At 39.3% G+C, this 17,895-nt stretch overlaps 1 protein-coding gene across 8 annotated transcripts in view; it reads left to right on the forward strand.

Moving 5' to 3' along the window:
* TTC39B (tetratricopeptide repeat domain 39B) overlaps positions 1–17,895 on the forward strand; it is a 124,274-nt gene that overhangs the window by 52,922 nt on the left and 53,457 nt on the right. For 3 of the 8 annotated variants that reach the window (XM_081066050.1, XM_081066049.1, XM_081066047.1), the window contains one exon: positions 4,082–4,169. The exons of 2 other annotated variants lie outside the window; for them this stretch is intronic. In XM_081066050.1, the coding sequence (XP_080922176.1) occupies positions 4,082–4,169 (88 nt within the window). Of the gene's footprint in view, positions 1–4,081; positions 4,178–17,895 lie in introns of all 8 variants that reach the window. 3 more of the 8 variants (XM_081066048.1, XM_081066051.1, XM_081066052.1) reach the window with 1 other exon arrangement.

Genomic DNA, 17,895 nt, shown 5'->3' on the forward strand with positions numbered 1-17,895 from the left:
GTGTGGTTTTATCCCCCATTTGTTCCTCTGTCCATTTATTCGGTCAGTCCAGCAGCACCATCTCACTGTGGAAGGTTCCACTTGCAAGGCAGATCTTCCTGGGGGACGCTTGGCAGGTAGCTTGCTGACATCACCTGACTCTGCCGGGAGCTGTCATTCAATCCTGTCTTCAAGGAATTTACACTTTGATGGGGAGTTGATTAAATATTTTAAAAAAAGAGTCAATTAAAAAAAACTTAGGACAGATTATCACTTTCTCCTTTAGACATGATACTTCTATCAATACAGGTTAAATTGCATCAGGGTTCCTAAGTTCCTTTTAAATAATTCACAATTTTTTACTGCCATGTTGCTAAGTCACATCTTTTTTTATCCTATCTTTAGTTGAGCTTTTGACCCAATTTCAGGAACTTATAAGCAGGATCAAAAAGACGTGATGTAGCAACATAGTAGTAAAAGTTGTGAATCATTTAAAATTTGTAATTTATTTTCAGTCAGATATCATGTTTGAGAGTATGAACTGTATGATTTTATGTATCTAACACGTGATATAATGCCTGCAATATGGTGCTCCAAGATGTTTATGCGTGGAAATGAAACTTTAGTTTACTAAATTTAATCCATCTGTTTAGTACATTATTGTTTTAGATTATGGTCCATTTCCCTAGTATTTTTCCCAGCTTAATTTTTTTTTTTCCTGCAGAGTTGATTATCTTGTTTTTCTAGCTTAATCCCTGTTTCTGCTAAAAATATGAAATGGGACAGGGTGGAGGGAAGTACCTTTGGGGTAGAAGCTGTTCAAATAGTTATGAATCCATCTGTCTTAATGGACCCGTTCGTCCCTCTCCATGTTGCATATGGGCCTAGGTGGACACTTAGCGACTGACATGCTCCCAGCCTCTGTCCTGTGTTATTTCTGATCTGCCAAGGAGGGAGATAGGGGTGGCAGAGAGAATTCATAGTGTGCCACCAGCAACCTTCCTGTGAGGGCCAGTTTCTTCCAATAAAATAAATCATAGTTTGTTTTAAGCAAAGGTGGATAAATTAAAAATCCGGTTAGCATCATAGACCTAGCCAGACCATCAGCTCTAATGCATCTTTCGGAGCAAAAATTAATATAAGACCCGATATTATCTTATATTATTATATTATAATAATATTATAATATAATATAAGACTCTGTCTTATATTATAATATAATATAATAAAACCAGGTCTTATATTAATTTTTGCTCCAAAAGGCTCATTAGAGCTGATGGTCCGGCTAGGTCTTATTTTTGGGAAAACACGGTATGAATATACAAAAAATCATTGATTGTATACTTTAAATGGGTGAATTTTGTGGTCTGTGAATTATATTTCCATCTTTTTTAAAAACTTAAAAATAATTAGAGCAGTAAAAACAGGGCAAAAGAAGGACATTAATATGTTTTCCAACATACTAATATCTGTGATTAAAATATGACATGTTGTTTTCTTTAGCCGTTATCAACCAAATAACAATAAATTTCACCAGCTGAAAAACACATTTCTTCTAACATCTGGGTGTAACACCTAGATTATGCTCAGACGTGGAATAAGCAAGTTATTCTGTCCAGTTAAATTTTTAATAATTGTGCTTACTTTGGTGGTACAGATTTTAAAACTGAAGCAATATAAGGAATGTTTAGTATGTTTTTGCAAGGATACAGGTATACCACCAAAGTTGGAAAACATACTAATGTCCTTCTGGGACTTCATGTACATATATATGAAAGCATAAAGGATTAGAGGGATCTAATCTAAACTTTCGTACCTCAGAGAAGATGAATAAGACCTAATGTTATTTTATTAATAATTACTAAGCTCTGTTAAAGTCAAGTCTATTGTGCCCGGTAAAGACATTATAATCATAGCTTTGAAATATGCAACATTTATCTGGCACAAAATACTTGATTTTAGCAAAACCTAATAAGATTTAATGATTATATGGTATGTCAAATCATCGGGGAGTAGATATGGTCCTTTAAAAATTATTTTGGGAAAAAATGGGCAAAGATTAAGAAAAAAAAAGCACTGCATTATCTTGTACCATGTACTCAAATTATAAATGGATGAACAAATTAAACATTAAAAAGTAACAGCACTGGTAAAATGATAAGTTATATAATCTTTCTGGAGGGAACATTTTCAAAATCAGAAATGTTAAAGGAAAGAGTGATTAGTTTTGATTAAATAAAAGTTAAAATTTTCAATGCTAGAGATAATTTTATAATTAAATCTAAAGGCAAATGAGATATGGGGACATTTTTATGGTACATTTCAGAGACCATGATTTTGTAGCTCTTACAAATGGTCCAAAAGGGTAGACAGCCTTTTGAGTCTGTCTTTTCTTCTTTCCCTATTTGTAAACAGAGATGCCAATCACAGCCCCAGAATCTTGTTGAAGTAAGTGCTTAGTGCAAACCATTCTTCTGGTAAAAGGTCTTGTGATAGAACGTAATCTGCCTTCAAGCCATATTCCTTCTTATCTGTGGAGTTGTCTTCCATCCTGCCACCCACACCCAACCATGCTTGTAAGAACTTTGATTTTCCCCTAATCTGATGGGTGAAATTTAGGGACCTTGATGTGTTCGAGATAAGATGAATGTTGAATATGAAATACTAGAGGGTATTGGGAAGTCTGAAAAGTGGATTTTAATCAAACTCCACTTAACTGAGGGAGTTGTAGAATTAGAAAACTAACAAACACTAACTTCCCTACAGGGATAGTCAATAACCCTTTCCTGTCTTCTTTATGAGATGTGTACCGTAAGGTGAGTGGAAGAGGAAGGAGATTGGTGATTCTGTTACAACACAGGGCGGGCTTGTTCTTAAACTCTGTGGAAGTTTGTTTCTCTTGAGTGGACCTACCACCATGTGTGTCTGTGGAGGTGGCTGTGGGTCAATGAAATGGCCTACGATTCTGTAAACCAGATTGATGTCCACCTTTTCTATGTCACTTCAGCACTCTGTGGTATATATACAATGAAGCAGTTTATTCGACATAAGACCCTTACAAAATACATGCCCTTTAATTCAAGAATTTATCCTCAGGAAATAATCAGGCAAGTGCGAAAGGGGCTTTATTATAGTATTATTTACAATTGCAAAACATTGGGAGCAACTTCCATGCCCCAAAATGAGGATAGGGCAATAAATTGTGTCATTTCCATTCAGTAGAATGCTGTGCAGACAGTAACTGTGTTTATTGAGAAGAAAGGATTAAGGATAAATTAATGTTGTAGTGAAGGAAACCAGAATATGCCACCCCAGAATACACTTCTTGGACATAAAAATTATTTTGAGCTGAAGGCAATTAAGAAACAGTAAAAGGCAGAAAACCTCTCCCTTTTTTCTGCCTATAGGCAGGAAATAAATTATTTTACTGGAGACAGATACTTATCAGCCCACAGAATCTGCAAATAAACCTTATTAAAGTAACCCTTATCTTCCTAGTTACTTCTTCATGTAGCCCAACTCCTTGCCAATTCTTCACAAATTTCTTGTTTCTTGTTCTAAAGGGTATAAAAGCTTCCTGCTTGGTTCACTTCTTTGGATCTTTATTCTCTTCTGAAGGTTCCCATGGACATGTAAAAATTCAGTGAAATATATATGTTTTTCTCCTGTTAATCTGTCTTTGTCACTTTGCTTTTTAGAACTAGCCAGGGATCCTAAGAGAGCAAGGAAAACATTTTCCTCCTCTACAATAACATTCCATTTTAATAAAATATAAAAATATATGTATAGATTTACTTGGTAAAGGATCTGGAAGGATATACACAAAATACAATGCTATCTTTGGGTGGAGACCTTTGGATTTCAGTTAATTTCTTTTTTGTGTACTATAATAAAAAGGAAAATAAGTTTATTTTATTGGGGCTGTATTTCAGGAATGTTCACTGTGTAACTGAGTAGATTTTGTTACCTGGTTTTCAAAATTGCTAAGAAATGGAGGTGCAATGTACCAAATAATTGAAGGTCTTGTCTTGTGTACTAGAATTTATGTGGACTTTTCCAAGACAAAGAAATAAAAACCTCACTCTGCCTTTTTTATTAACAGGCCTCCTCGCGCAGATATGGCAACAGGCAGCAATCAGTTGTCATCATTTCATACCAAACAGGCCTCTGGACAGCACAGATCATCCAATGTGAGCAGGTCAGGAAGGGGGTGTGGGTGTTCCTGGGGCACCAGGGGAGAGCAGGCCAACCCTTGGGTTAATTCTAATACTGATGTTGGAACAGGGCTCTGTATTTTGCTAACCTGTGAAGTTGGGAGAGATCTGGACAGGTGTAGTGCCCATTATACAAATTAGGGAAGGAGACGTGGAGCTGCCAAAGAGTTCAGTGAATAGGTGGCACCGTTAGATAAAAGCAGAAAGAATTAAATTTGACTTATGGACACAGCTCCCTTTTGAGTCCTTTTTAGCTTAAAAAAATTTAAGCATCTATTTTATTATAAAATAATATAACCACATTATCAAGCATTGGAGAAAATAGAGGAAAGGAGAAATATAAAGCATAATTATGACCATTTTAACACAGATTGCTAGAATTTTGGTATATTTCATTCTAGTCTTTTTCGTAGGCTTGTGTTTTTTTGATATGGATGTAACCATAGGGTTTTCAATGAATATTATGTTATGATTATTTTTCTGCTTATATTCTTCTCATAACTTTGGCTTACAAGGTTAAGAAACATTCATTGCATTTTAAGAAACGTGCATAGAAAATTCAGGAAATATAGGACAGCACAAAGGAGAGAATAAAATTGTATAACCATTACCAGAACATTTTCTCTTCGTATATATAGAGATATTATTTTATTTTGCTTAGTTGGGATCATATTAAATAGACTATTTAAAACTTAACATATCATGACATATTTCCTTTCCATTAAATATTTTTTTATAATATCAAATTTAATTGCTAAGTGCTGTTGCTTACTTGCCCATTCTAGAATTAATTTAACCGGTTGTTTCTTTTTAAACATATAGGTTGTTCTTTTATCAGTTATTAAGGCAACTCTGTTAAAACTGTTTTTTTAGTACTATGAGAAAGTACTTTCCATCTGTCTTTAATGTTTATTCTATCTTTAATGTTTATTAAACATTAAATTATACAGCAGATCTTTAGCATTTTGATTTTGCATTTGAAATTTCAACTATTTGTGAGTATGTTCATGACACTCACGAATGTGGCAGTTTGTTTTAGGACTCATTCCTCACAATGTAAGGAAGGGGACCAATAATAGGAAGATTGAGGAATGGAGATGAAGTTGAAAATACTCTAATGATCTTAAGGCATTTATTTTCCACATTTGTATTTTATTCCATAAGTCTTTGCTCATGGAAATCTGAGCTTTTTTCAGAAATTTGTTTCCCTCTCTCAGAGTTATCTCTAATCCATCTGATAGTTTCCTAGGTAACTAGTTCATCAACATTTATAATGCTGAGTTTGAAAGCTGTAATAAAAAAGCTAAAAAATATATTACTGAAAGTGGTAATAAATAAAGGGTGTGATATTTAGAGATAGCTCTGGGCTGAATCTGTAGACAGGGAATCTTCAGCCTATATGTGGTTGTTGAAGTCATAAACCTTAAATGCTATTTCCAAGAGTGCAAAACAAATGAGAAGAGAATGGAGGAAGGAAATTTCGGGAACACAGACACTGAAGGGATGGCTGAGGGAATGAGAGTTCCAGCAGGACCTACGGAGATATGTGTGAGAGAAGAAGACTCCGTGAGACGGTGGCTGCCAGATGGGCAAGAGGTGTGAAGGGGAATTTGAGTTCTGGAATCTGGTAAACAGAACCAGGTGTTGCAGAGGTCTACATGCATATAGGTTGAAAAGTATCCTTTACTTTTGTAGTTAGGTACCAGAGACTTTCTTTGGAGGGTTTGGAGCAAGTTGGAGTAGGAGCCAGGCTGCAGTAGCTGAAGATGAATGGGAGGTGGGGGAAGTAAGGAAAGTCAGTGTCAACTCCTTTTTGAAACTTTTGCCTGTGAAGAAAAGGAGTGGAAGAAGTTATGAGTTAAGAGAGAAAACAAGATAACAAGATTGAGAGAAGTTATCTTTTTTTTTTTTTTTTTTTTTCTGGTTTAACTTGAAATAGAAATGAGTAAGATTTATGGATGTTTCTGAGTTGGAAAGGGGTCAGAGAAGAAGAGGTTAAAGATATATAAAAGTCATTCTGGTCAAGGTGGCAGAGTAAGTAAATGCTGTGATTGCCTTCTCCCATGACCACATCAAAATAATTACAACTAAATTATAGAACAACCACCCTTGAGAAACACCAGAAGACTAGCTGAATGGAACTCCTATAACTAAGGATATAAAGGAGCCACACTGAGACTGGTAGGAGAGGTGGAAATGCAGAACAGGCTGGTCCCGCACCCACATGTAGTGGTTAAGAATTGCAATGGATATCTCAGTTGTGGAAGTCCCCATGGGGAGTGAGAGGTCCCAACCCCACATCAGGCTTCCCAGTGTGGGGTTCCCGTGCTCGGAAGAGAAGTCCCATACCTGGCTATGAAAATTAGTAAGGATTCTGTCCAGGTGAGGTAGAAGGCTGCTGGGGTCCCAGGTGTTTGTCTTAAAGGGTCTGTGCATTGACTTTGGACACATTCACTCTGAGCTCCAGTTCTGGGGCAGCATCTCAAAAAGCTCCAGGGATATAGAGGGAGGAATTGAATTGTCTGACTTCAGGGCAAATGTGGATGGGATAGCTCTGTCTGGGACAGAAGTGCTGGCAGGTGCCACTGTTCCTTTGCTGAGCCCTCCCCCAACACAGCCAGCAGATGCAGGAAGACGCTAAATCTGAGTCTCCATCAAATTGGTTAACACTGCTCGCCCTACCCTGGTGATTCCTTGAGAACCTACCCCACTCAACTCACGCGAAGGATAGAACCTCTTCCAGTGGCTGTTCTTCAGAAGCGGCATGCCTCAGCCTGTCCTGCAACTTCCTTAAAATCTCTCAAAGGTCTACAAACCCCAAAAGAGCAGCAGCTAGCCTCGGTGTGCCCCATACCTCTTGCTGGGCTGCTCCCAGCCCAGCACTAGTGGCAATCAGCTTCAGTTTACAGCATACCCTCTACAGGCACCTCCAAGCCCAGCACAGACAGCTACCAACTGCAGATCACTTTGTAGCCCCTACCAGGTGGCCCCTAGGCCAAGCACAGGCAGCAGCTGACCTTGGCTTGCACCAGAGCTCCTTCACAGAGGCCCGAGGACCAACATACTTGGTTGCTGGCTTCAGACTACACTAGAGCATCAGCCAATTAGCTCCACAAATGACACACCCAAATGACAGACTCAGCAGGCACCAGACTCTGCTACAGCAAATCCCACTGTGGGGTCAGCCCCCGGACAACAGCTCATCTGCTATCGTCACAAGCAGTCCTCATAGCCACTCAGCCTGAGGTTAGTTCCTCCTACTGATGTGCCAACAACAGTCAAGGCTTAACTACAGCCAGAGGGCACACAAGTGACATTCCTGGAGCACCTGGCTCAGGTGACTAGGGAGACCATGCCACTGGACCCCACAGGACACCTACTATATAAGGCCATGAGGCAAGACTGGGAGATATAGCAGATCTACGTAATACATAGAAACAAACACAGAATGAGGAGACAAACATGTCCCAAATGCAGGAAAAGGACAAAACTCCAGAAAAGGAACTAAATGAAATGGAGGCAAGCAAGCTATCAGATACACACTTCAAAACACTGGTTATAAGGATGCTCAATGAACTTAAGAGAAGAGTAGATGCATTCAGTGAGAACTTACACAGAGATAGAAGCCATCAAAAAGAACCAGTCAGAAATGAAGAATGTAGTAACTGACATGAAGAATATATTAGATGGAATCAACAGCAGATTACATGGAGCAGAGGATCAAATCAGTGATTTGGAAGACAAGGTAGCAGAAAACACCCAATCAGACCAGGAAAAAAAAAAAAATAGGAGTGTTTAAAGGGGTTCTGGGGACATCATGAAGCATAACAGCATTCATGTCATATGAGTACCAGAAGGAGAAGAGAGAGAGCAAGGGATTGAAAACCTATTTGAAAGAATAATAACTGAAAACTTCCCTAACATGGTGAAGAAAATATATATAGAAGTCAAAGAATTGCAGAGTCCCAAACAAGATGAACCCAAACAGGCCCACACCAAGACACATCATAATTCAAACGCCAAAAGTTAAAGACAAAGAGAATCTTAAAAGCAGCAAAAGAAAAGCAGTTAGTTACCTATAAGGGGGCTCTCGTAAAACTGTTAGCTGATTTCCAAGAGAAACTTTGCAGGCCAGAGGGATTGGTGGGAATTGTTCAAACTGATGAAAAACGAGGACCTACAATTAAGATTACTCTACCCATCAAGCTATCATTTAGAACAGAAGGACAGATAAAAAGCTTCCCGTATAAGAAAAAACTAAAGGAGTCCATTATCACCTAACCAGTATTACGAATCTTAGAGGGACTCCTTTAAGATGAAAAAAAAAGGTCAATAATATGAATAATGGCAATAACTACCTATCCATCAACATTTACTTTCAGTACAAATGGATTACGTGCTCTCATAAAAAGAAAGCATAGCTGAATGAATAAGAAAACAAGACCCTTACATATGCTGCCTATGAGAGACTCACTTCAGATCGAAAGACACACACAGACTGAAAGTAAAGGGATGGGAAAAAGATATTTTATGAAAATGGAAATGAAAAAAAAAAGCTGGTGTAACAGTACTTATACCAGACAAAATAGACTTTAAAACAAAGGCTATAACAAGAGACAAAGAAGGACCCAGTAATCTTACTTCAGGGGTATTTATCTGAAGAAACCCAAAACACTACTTTGAGGGGATGTGTGCACCCATATGTTCATTGCAGCATTGTTTACAAATGGCCAAGATGTGGAGGCAGCCATGGTGTTGGTGGTTAGAAAAATGGATAAAAGGTAGGTGGTACATATGTACAATGTAATATTGCTTGGCCATGGAAGGGAATGGGTTCTTGCCATCTGTGGTGGCATGGATGGACCTGAAGAGAATTGTTCCAAGTGGAGTATGTCAGACAGAGAAAGACAGATGCAGTATGGTTTTGCTTATATGTAGAATCTAAACACACAATTCAAAAATACAGAGAACAAATTGATGGTTACCAGGTGGGAGGGGGGCTGGGAGATGGGTGAAAAAGGTGAAGGGATTCAGAAGTACAAATTTCTAGTTATAAAAATAGTCACACGGATGTAAAGTACAACATAGGGAATATAGTAAACAATACTGTAGTAACTAAGTATGGTGTGAGATGGGTACTAGACTTATTGGGGTGATCACTTTGTAAGTTATATAAATGTCAAAGCACTATGCTGTATATCTGGAGCTAATATAATATTGAATGTCAAATGTAATTGAAAAACAAAAAACAAAAGAAACAGAAAAACCCCAACAATCCCGTCCCCCCCGAAAAGATACATAAAGGAAGAAAAGAGGGGTGACATTAGAAATTATTGAGAGATTTAGTCAAGTATATAAGTATTTACAGATATCATAGCCTTTTTCTCTTAAAAAATTAAGCAAAAATTACTACTGTGCCTTTTAATACATTTATAAAAACAATCTCTTATAAATGTATTGTGAAGCAGCCTCAAAGGACACCTATAAAGTGGAAAAAGCTTCAGACAAGTGTCGTATTTTCCCGAAAATAAGACCTAACTGGAAAATAAGCCTTAACATGATTTTTAAGGATGCTCGTAATATAAGCCCTTCCCCAAAAATAAGCCCCAGTTAAGATCGTCAGCCAGACGGATGCATTTAGTACATCTGTTGCAACACTCGATGGACGTATTAAATTATAAAATAAAAATATTAATAAAAATATAAATAAATGATATTATTGACATTAATACTTAAAGTAAATGGTAATATAAATTATAATTATTTGTAAATACCCACGCGGGCGCTTTTGGATGAGAGGGAAATGCCTATGTAAACAGATGAACTTGAGACTTATTGCTGAAGGACCAGTCGGAGTACAGACATAACATACGAATAACATGCACACTTGATAACAAACGGACGTGGTTGTGTCTAATATGAATCTTCATAATTTAATACGTCATTTGTTGTAATGGACGTACTTAATACACTCGTGTGAAATAAAGAAACATTTTCTGAGTTTCGGTACCTGAAATTTTTCATCACTTTTGTGTGGACCATCATTCTTAACTGTCATTTTTGTTATCACTCCCGTCTCGTAAGTCTTCAATTAACACTTGATTTATGGTAGATTTATAGGGAATAATATTTTGACACCCAGACAAGAAGAGTGAAGAAAGAAAGAGCTATTCTGTTGAGCACAAGAAAGGAATGGTGGAGGACTCCTGGGGCAAGACTCTTATGTCTTTCTGCAAAGAGAAGAAGTTGGATCTCTGAATGGTCCGAAAATGGCTAGCCGAGTATGATAACCTCAGTCAACAGGTGGATGAGGGAAATGCTAAGAAGCGCAAGTGTGGATCAGGTCAGCAACATTATTTCCTGAGCTGGAAGGCATCATCTGTGAATGGATTGCTGACAGGAGAGCAAAGCCTTTGGCTGTATGCAGGGCTGATATTCAAGCATTTGCCCTTGCAATGGCACCACAGCTAGAAACATCCCCAGAAGAATTCAAAGCATCACAATACTGGCTGGATGGCTTTCTTCAGCGATATGAACTGTCTCTAAGATCCACAACACTGTTCAAACTGGAAGACACTGAAGTTATTAAATGCGCACTTGCATTCAAGTCCTTTGTTGATGGCATCAACTTTTCTAAATACCAACTCTCCAACATGATTGCTATGGATGAAACTGCAGTCTTTATGGGCCAAGGATCTCAACAACAATTGATCAGAGGGGTGCCTCGTCAATCTACATTCCCTCCACTGGTTACAAAAGTGCATGTTACCTGTATTTTGGCTGTTCATCTGGATGGAAAGAAAGCCCCACTTCTAATCATAACTAAGGGCAAGAAAGATAAGGTTGAACATGTTTCAGGCATTTATGTTCTTGAAACCGAAAATGCCTGGTGCACACAAGCAGTTATAAGGAAGTGGGTCAATTTAATGCTGCCACTTGTTTTCCGAGGTGGCCAGAGAGGTTTGCTCTTGTGGGATTCAGCCAGCACTCACCGCTCTAAAGACATGAAGAACTTCCTTGCAGAGAGAAGAGTAGATCAAATAATGATTCCCGCAGGAATGACTGCCTATCTCCAGACTCTTGATATTGCAATAAATAAGCCATTCAAGGACCATTTGCGCATGGAAATCAATGACTACATTGAAAATAGAATGGAGAGAAATCAGTGTGGAAACTTTGTAAAGCCTAGCCTGCAAGAGGTCGTGACTTGGGTGAAGAATTCATGGGATAAAATCACTGACAGCTGTGCTGCCAATGCACTGTGAGCAGGCTACATGGACAAGAAGTGCTCATTTAAGGAGAGCTCTAGTGCTGGACGTGAGATTGGGGCCAATGGTTCTGCAGGAAATGGAGTCACAGGAAATTCAAGCCAGAATTTCAGGGTTTGGAGAGTTATGATGATGTTCCAGGAGAAGATGACATGACTGTATTTGAATAAATGTAGATTTTTGTACATGAATCAATGAATAAATGTAGATTGTTGTACATGAATAAACGAAGCTTGTTGTACATGAAAAAATAAGACATCCCCTGAAAATAAGCTCTAGTGTGTCTTTTGGAGCAAAAGTTAATATAAGACCCTGTCTTATTTTGGGGGAAATATGGTATGTGAGTGGTTAGACCGCACAGAACTAAACAGCACCCTGCCTAATGTTTCACTCTTGACTGCACTCCAGGAATACCCAGTGTATTTGCTCTGCAACTCAACAGTGTGAGGCAGTCAAGGAGGGAGTTTTCGTCCCTATTCAACAAACCTGAAACCCTGGATATCAAATGACACACCCAAGGTGCCACGGCCAGGCACTGGTTGGATCGTGACTTGATGTTCTGTCTTCTCATTTTCAGGCGGCTGCACCTTTCACAGACTCATTTGCCTTCCTGGTTACAGTCCCTCTCCTTTGTTCAGTCTTGCAGTGTTTTGACAACCCTGGTTTCTTTTGATTGTTCTTCAACTTGAAAGAGCCAGGAGGGAGTTTTCCCGTATAAGGATCCTGCTCTCCAGAGGAGTACATGGCTAACTAAAATGCCTTCCAACTCTGAAATCCTTTGAGTTTGGGTTTATTGCTGGTGTCCTCACAGGGTACCAGTGACACAGAGTTTCAGCCACTTGTAAGTTTTGTGTCACATCTGTTGACACTAAAAAGCAGCTATGCTAAGGTCAGCTGTGGAAAAATGAGGAAAGACTTTCTAGCCTGGTCCAGAGCTTTCCCGTCACTTCCTCCTCATACCACAGGATTTTACTATTTGAGAGACACGTTTGGTCTTCAAAAATGTATTTTTCCATGGGAAATGTTATAATGACAAGGTTGCCCACTTCAAAATCTCTGAGATACAGTCCGCTTGATCTATTTGAGGAATTCGTTAAAAGCAGGAAGCAGAAAAGGGTTCTAGGGACTCGCCTTAAAGGAATGGAGAGCGAATTTTTTATAGGCTTTTTAATTCTTCGCTTACCAAGCCTAGATTGTCAGCTCAGCATGGCCCAGGTCATGCACAGTTTTAGTTACTTAATGAAGGTTGCATTGGAGAATCCCCCAGCTGCACAGGGAGTTCTGGTCACCCAGGAGGCTGAGTTCCAGAGACTGTGAGATGGGAGTTTCCAATGGTTAAATCATCAAGGCTATGGCCAAATTTTGACAAGGGGCTTGTGAGAAAAGAGGGATCCCTGTCTCTTGGATTGGTTAATAAAGAATGAAGGATAGTGGGAGTTATTGTTTAATGGGTATTGGGTTTCATTTTGGCCAGATGAAAAAATTCTGGAGATTGGTTGCACAGCAATGTAAATATACTTAACACTACTGAACTGTGCACTTAAAAATGGTTAACTAGTAAATTTTATATTATAGTGTTCTACCGCAGTTAAAGAAAAGTAGAAAAAAGAATGCCCAGACAAAGAGGGTTCAACCTAGGTTTCTTTGACCTCCTTCTTTGTCTTAGAAGGGTGCTAGATATGTTCTTCATTGGTGAAGATGTCGGTACCATCCCCTCTTGGAAAGATCCCTCCTAGTTTAAGAAGGAAAGGAAATGGACTGCTCAGAAAAGTTGAGGCATGATTTTTGTACGCGTCTCAACTTCTTGCTGTACTTAACATTTTATTATTTCTTGCCTCTTCCTAACTCATTTGGCATGAGCCTAAGGAGCTCCTGCTACATTGCTTATGGTTGTCCAGCATCTTCACAAGTAGGACAAACCAGGGGTAATTTCCAATCTTTGCCAAATAGAAGCCATTTCAAAATAAGTTAATTTTATTAGAGACCTTTTGGGCAATGCTAAATTATTACCAGACCAATGAGATACTAAGAGCAGCTCATTTTAATTGTACTTATTAACTATTAGGATAGGAGGAAAAGGCATTAAAGCACAAGTAACAAGTAATTTAAAAGAATTTGATGTATCATGTTTGGGCTTTGTAGACTAAGTGCTTCTTAAGAAAAATGGATGAAAACCTCACTCTTCCTGTTAATTAACGGATCTACTCAAATAGACACGATGTGAAGTACTGTGGCACCATAGGGGTGGCTCTGCTTCTTAACTCAGCTTTCCTGTTTGGGTCTGAAGGAAATGCACGGAACTCACCGCAGGAGAGACTAGCCACTTTTATTCTTTACAAAAATGATGGTATTTACCTAATTCCTTTAGTGCATTATTAGTAGCATTTTCACCTCGTGTTATCTTTTGTGTTCCTCATAATAGCAATGTTACTACTTGTTGAGTGGGCATCATCATGTCCTCATATCCTTTTTATAGGTGAGGAAACAGACTTGAAGAGGTTAAGTGACGTGCCTAAAAGTCTCACCTTCCAACACAGCCCACCATGGATCGTGAACTTACTGGGTCGTTCCTCTCCCGTGGGTCATTAATGAGAAGTTGAACCAGGAGGAGTCTCTGTAGTCTGGTTATTTAACTGTAGTTACTTCTGAGACTCTGGACTCCATACAGCTGAACTGATAGATCTTAGGCAAGGTGGCCTGGCACTCTTAAGGACAGGGAGATCTGGAGTCCTCAGTGCAGACAGGATCTTGGATTTACTTGGAAAAGAACCCTGGATACTCCCACACATTGGTAAAGTTCTCTGAAGAGTAAACTCGAATCCTGTTACTACTCTGTGCCTATAAATCCTGTGTGTAGTTCTCGCTTTGAAAGCACTGTGTATTTTTGGTGTAGGTCTATAGCCCGTTGAGATACTGGTGAAGGGGTCAGATCTATAGCGATCAAACTCTGAGCCTTATTCTTAAACACTATCTTGGTGGATGCAACTTAGATGCACGGAGAAGTGATTTGTGTTAAAATGAATAGTCTACACAGCACTCTAACTAGACAATTCAATTTAAAAAGACAATTCACTTTTTTATTGACAGAATAGGAACCAACACAAAAATAAAAGAATAGAGGATTCTGGGGAAGATAGTAGAGTAGGAAGCATCAGGAATCTGTCTTTCCACCTAGACAACATTTACACTGGTAGAATATGCCTGATGTAAATAACTACTTTGGAATTCTGGGTTGGAGGCAACTTCCAGAGGAAGGCTTGGAGAGGGTCAATTGTGGTCAATTTCAGCTCTTAGCACAGTAGCAGCTACGACCCCCACACTCAGTCCCATGGCAGGCAGATGTGTACATGTTCCTGGAGCAGCTTACACACAGTTTGTGTAACTACAGTGGGCAATAAGGACTCTGTTTCCCAACTTTTGGGGATCTGTGCTCTGACTGCTGATTGCTGCTTCTGCTGCTTCTGAATGAAGTTTGGGCCCTAAATTGCAAGTGGCGCTTGTGAGGATGGTGGTGGTGGTAGGTGGAGGCTGTCCTACTTAGTTCACTGCACTGTGGCCAGCATAGACTGTTATGGGCCCTCTTTCCATAGTGGAAAGGGGCTGGACCACGCATGCCCAGGTTTTGTTTCTAATTTAACAATCAGATATTAATATCTCCTCTGCCAGGGGAGGAATACAGGAGAGGAGAGAGAGTCCAGGTGTGTTCCTCCACTAAAGCCCTTTCAGGGAAATCTGAGGAGTGGGAGGAAAAGTTTGTCTCTCACAGTCGTTACCTTCTAACTCATCTGGGAGTTTCCTAGGTAGCTATCGTAACATTTTTGACCTACGTCAACATTTACAATGCTTACCTATCTTTAGTTGAAAAACTGATTACAGTTGAGCCTTTATTGCATAGAAGTAGATTTAAAATAAGTTTGTATTAGAGACACTTTTGGACAATTCTAAAATGTTAACACTGTGTTTCCTCCAAAATAAGACGTAGCTGGACCATCAGCTCTATTGTATCTTTTGGAGCAAAAATTAATATAAGACCCGGTCTGATATATGCTATGCTATGCTATGCTATGCTATGCTATGCTATGCTATGCTAATATTACATCATATTATACCCAGTCTTATATTAAAATAAGACCAGGTCTTATATTAATTTTTGCTCAAAAAGATGCATTAGAGCTGATGGTTTAGCTACGTCTTATTTTCAGGGAAACACAGTAGTTGTTCAGTTGGGTGTGCAATTATTTTAAATAATTGATTTTATCAAGTAAAGGAAGCCACTGGAGAATGTAAGAAGTAATTTAGTGAAACTCAGAAGTGCAGTATTATCATATATTGATTTTGTAGACATCTATTCATTTTAACACAAATCATCAAAATCCCCTTTTTACCTTTTAATCAACAGGTCACATGAATCAGATATGGTAGTAATAGTAGGTCATCAGATTTTAAGCAAAATGCAGAGAAACTTAGCCAGGTCAGAAACTATGAGTGTGCACGTGGTTCTTGTCAGGTGAGGCTGGGCACTCTTGGAGAATTATACTAATGCCTCGACATATGTACTGCTTATACTTTTTACCTGGTTTTTAGACCTACCTTGTAAGGTAATACGAGTAGGCTTGACTATCCCCATCTTACAGATAAGGAAACTGAAGCTTAGGTAATGTGATTGCTCAAGTTTACAGAGCTGGAAAGTGGTAGAGACAGACTTTTCTCTTTGTTTTCTTTAAAACATTACCTTTATGTTGTAATATTTATATAAAGCAGTTTTCATCATAAAAATAATACGAACGAAGTTTAAATAATTTGGGAAGAGAAGAAAAATGTCATCAGTGATCTCTACCCAACGCAAGTCAGTGTATGTTGTGAGTTCTCAGAGGGTAAAAACCAGATCTCCAGGTAAATAATTGAAATGGCATTGAGAGTTGAAGTCTGGTTATGTAGGACCACAGTTGCAGTGGAATCAGTACATGTGGGAAATCTTCGATTGCGGCTCTTGGGGCAAAAGGGATCCTGGGCTCTTGAATAAAGTAGAAACTTTCTCTGGATGCACTTAGCAAAGAATACACAGTTACTATTTTCCATCCCTCGATCCATAATAGCCCTACTCTCCCCTCACCACACACATATCCTCCAATTGTCATAAAGAGTAAAATTCTGACATGTTGACTGTCTTACAGGGAGTATAACCTTTAGGCTTTCATTTGTCCTGCACACATTGTCAAAGAGGAGGGCATTTCAAAGATGAGATAGGGACTCAGGGCGGTTAAATGATTTTTTGAAGGTCACGTGACTGGAGAACAGAAGTGCTGACTTCTGATTTCCGGTCCAGGAATTTTCATTACATCATGTCAGGCTCGAGGAGGCTGGCCTATTGATGAGCCTCTTGCAAGATACTTGACTGTTTTTCAACAGCCATGCTCATCACTCTGATCTGGTTAGACAGATATGGCGGGGCTGAGCAGAAGAGTTTGAACAGCATGAGGTTGATGTGGGTGGCCATTCTAGGTTCTTAACCTAAGGAAGCAGTGTGATTGAAAATCTTTTTAGGAAGAGTAGTGTGAGAACGGTATCCAGAATGAATTAAGGCAGAATTGGTGTTATTTGGGAACTTGTTGGGCCCCATCCCAGGCCTACTGAGTCAGGAACTCTGGTGGTGGGGCCCAGCAGTATGTTTTAGCAAGCCCTCCAGGTCAGTCTAATGCACGCTGAAGTGTGAGAACCCCTGAATCAAAGCTGTAACAGTCAAGAAGGCATTCTTGGAGACTGTTTTCAGAATTCAGACTTGAGGGGATAAGAGTCTCAATTAACGTGATGGCAGTGGAAAGAGATGTTTGAGAAGTTCTAGTCGAGCTTTAACTTGCTCTCTTGGTCATTCCTTGCAGAACACGTGGTAGGTAGTACTGGTATTCTGGAGGAGGGGTGGTCTTAATTTCATGTGAACATATTAGTAAACTGCCTAGAAGGGCTGAGTTGACTTGTGTTTGGAGGTGCTGAGCCCCCACTTTTATTTATCCCTGTAAGCTGGGGCCTTTAAGTCCATCCTCCTACGTGACAGTGTGGCCGACTGAGATGCAGAGGTGGTTGTTTGTTTGACAAGGGGACCAGTATATATTCACAGCTCATTTCCTCATAGTAGAAGATGAGCTGTGACTTGGGAGAGCTGGTGGGAGTGAAGATTAAGAGAACAGATGAGAGCTAAAACTGGAAAATGTAATAGCCGAAGGGAAGGGGTGATTAGAAAGGGAGTAGAGATTTCTGAGCTAAAATTTCCTTGTGTTCTTAGAATAAAACCTATCCTCTCTGCCTATCCTCTGTTTCTGGTTTCTGCTGGCTTTCTGTCATTTTCTTCCACTCTCTGCCTTGCTCGTCACCTTCCCAGCTGCAAATCTCCCCTTCTTCCCTCAACCTAGATATTCCCATGGCTGGCTCCCTATTAC

Source organism: Rhinolophus hipposideros (genome assembly GCF_964194185.1).
Source record: "Rhinolophus hipposideros genome assembly, chromosome: 11".
Lineage (NCBI taxonomy): Eukaryota > Metazoa > Chordata > Mammalia > Chiroptera > Rhinolophidae > Rhinolophus > Rhinolophus hipposideros.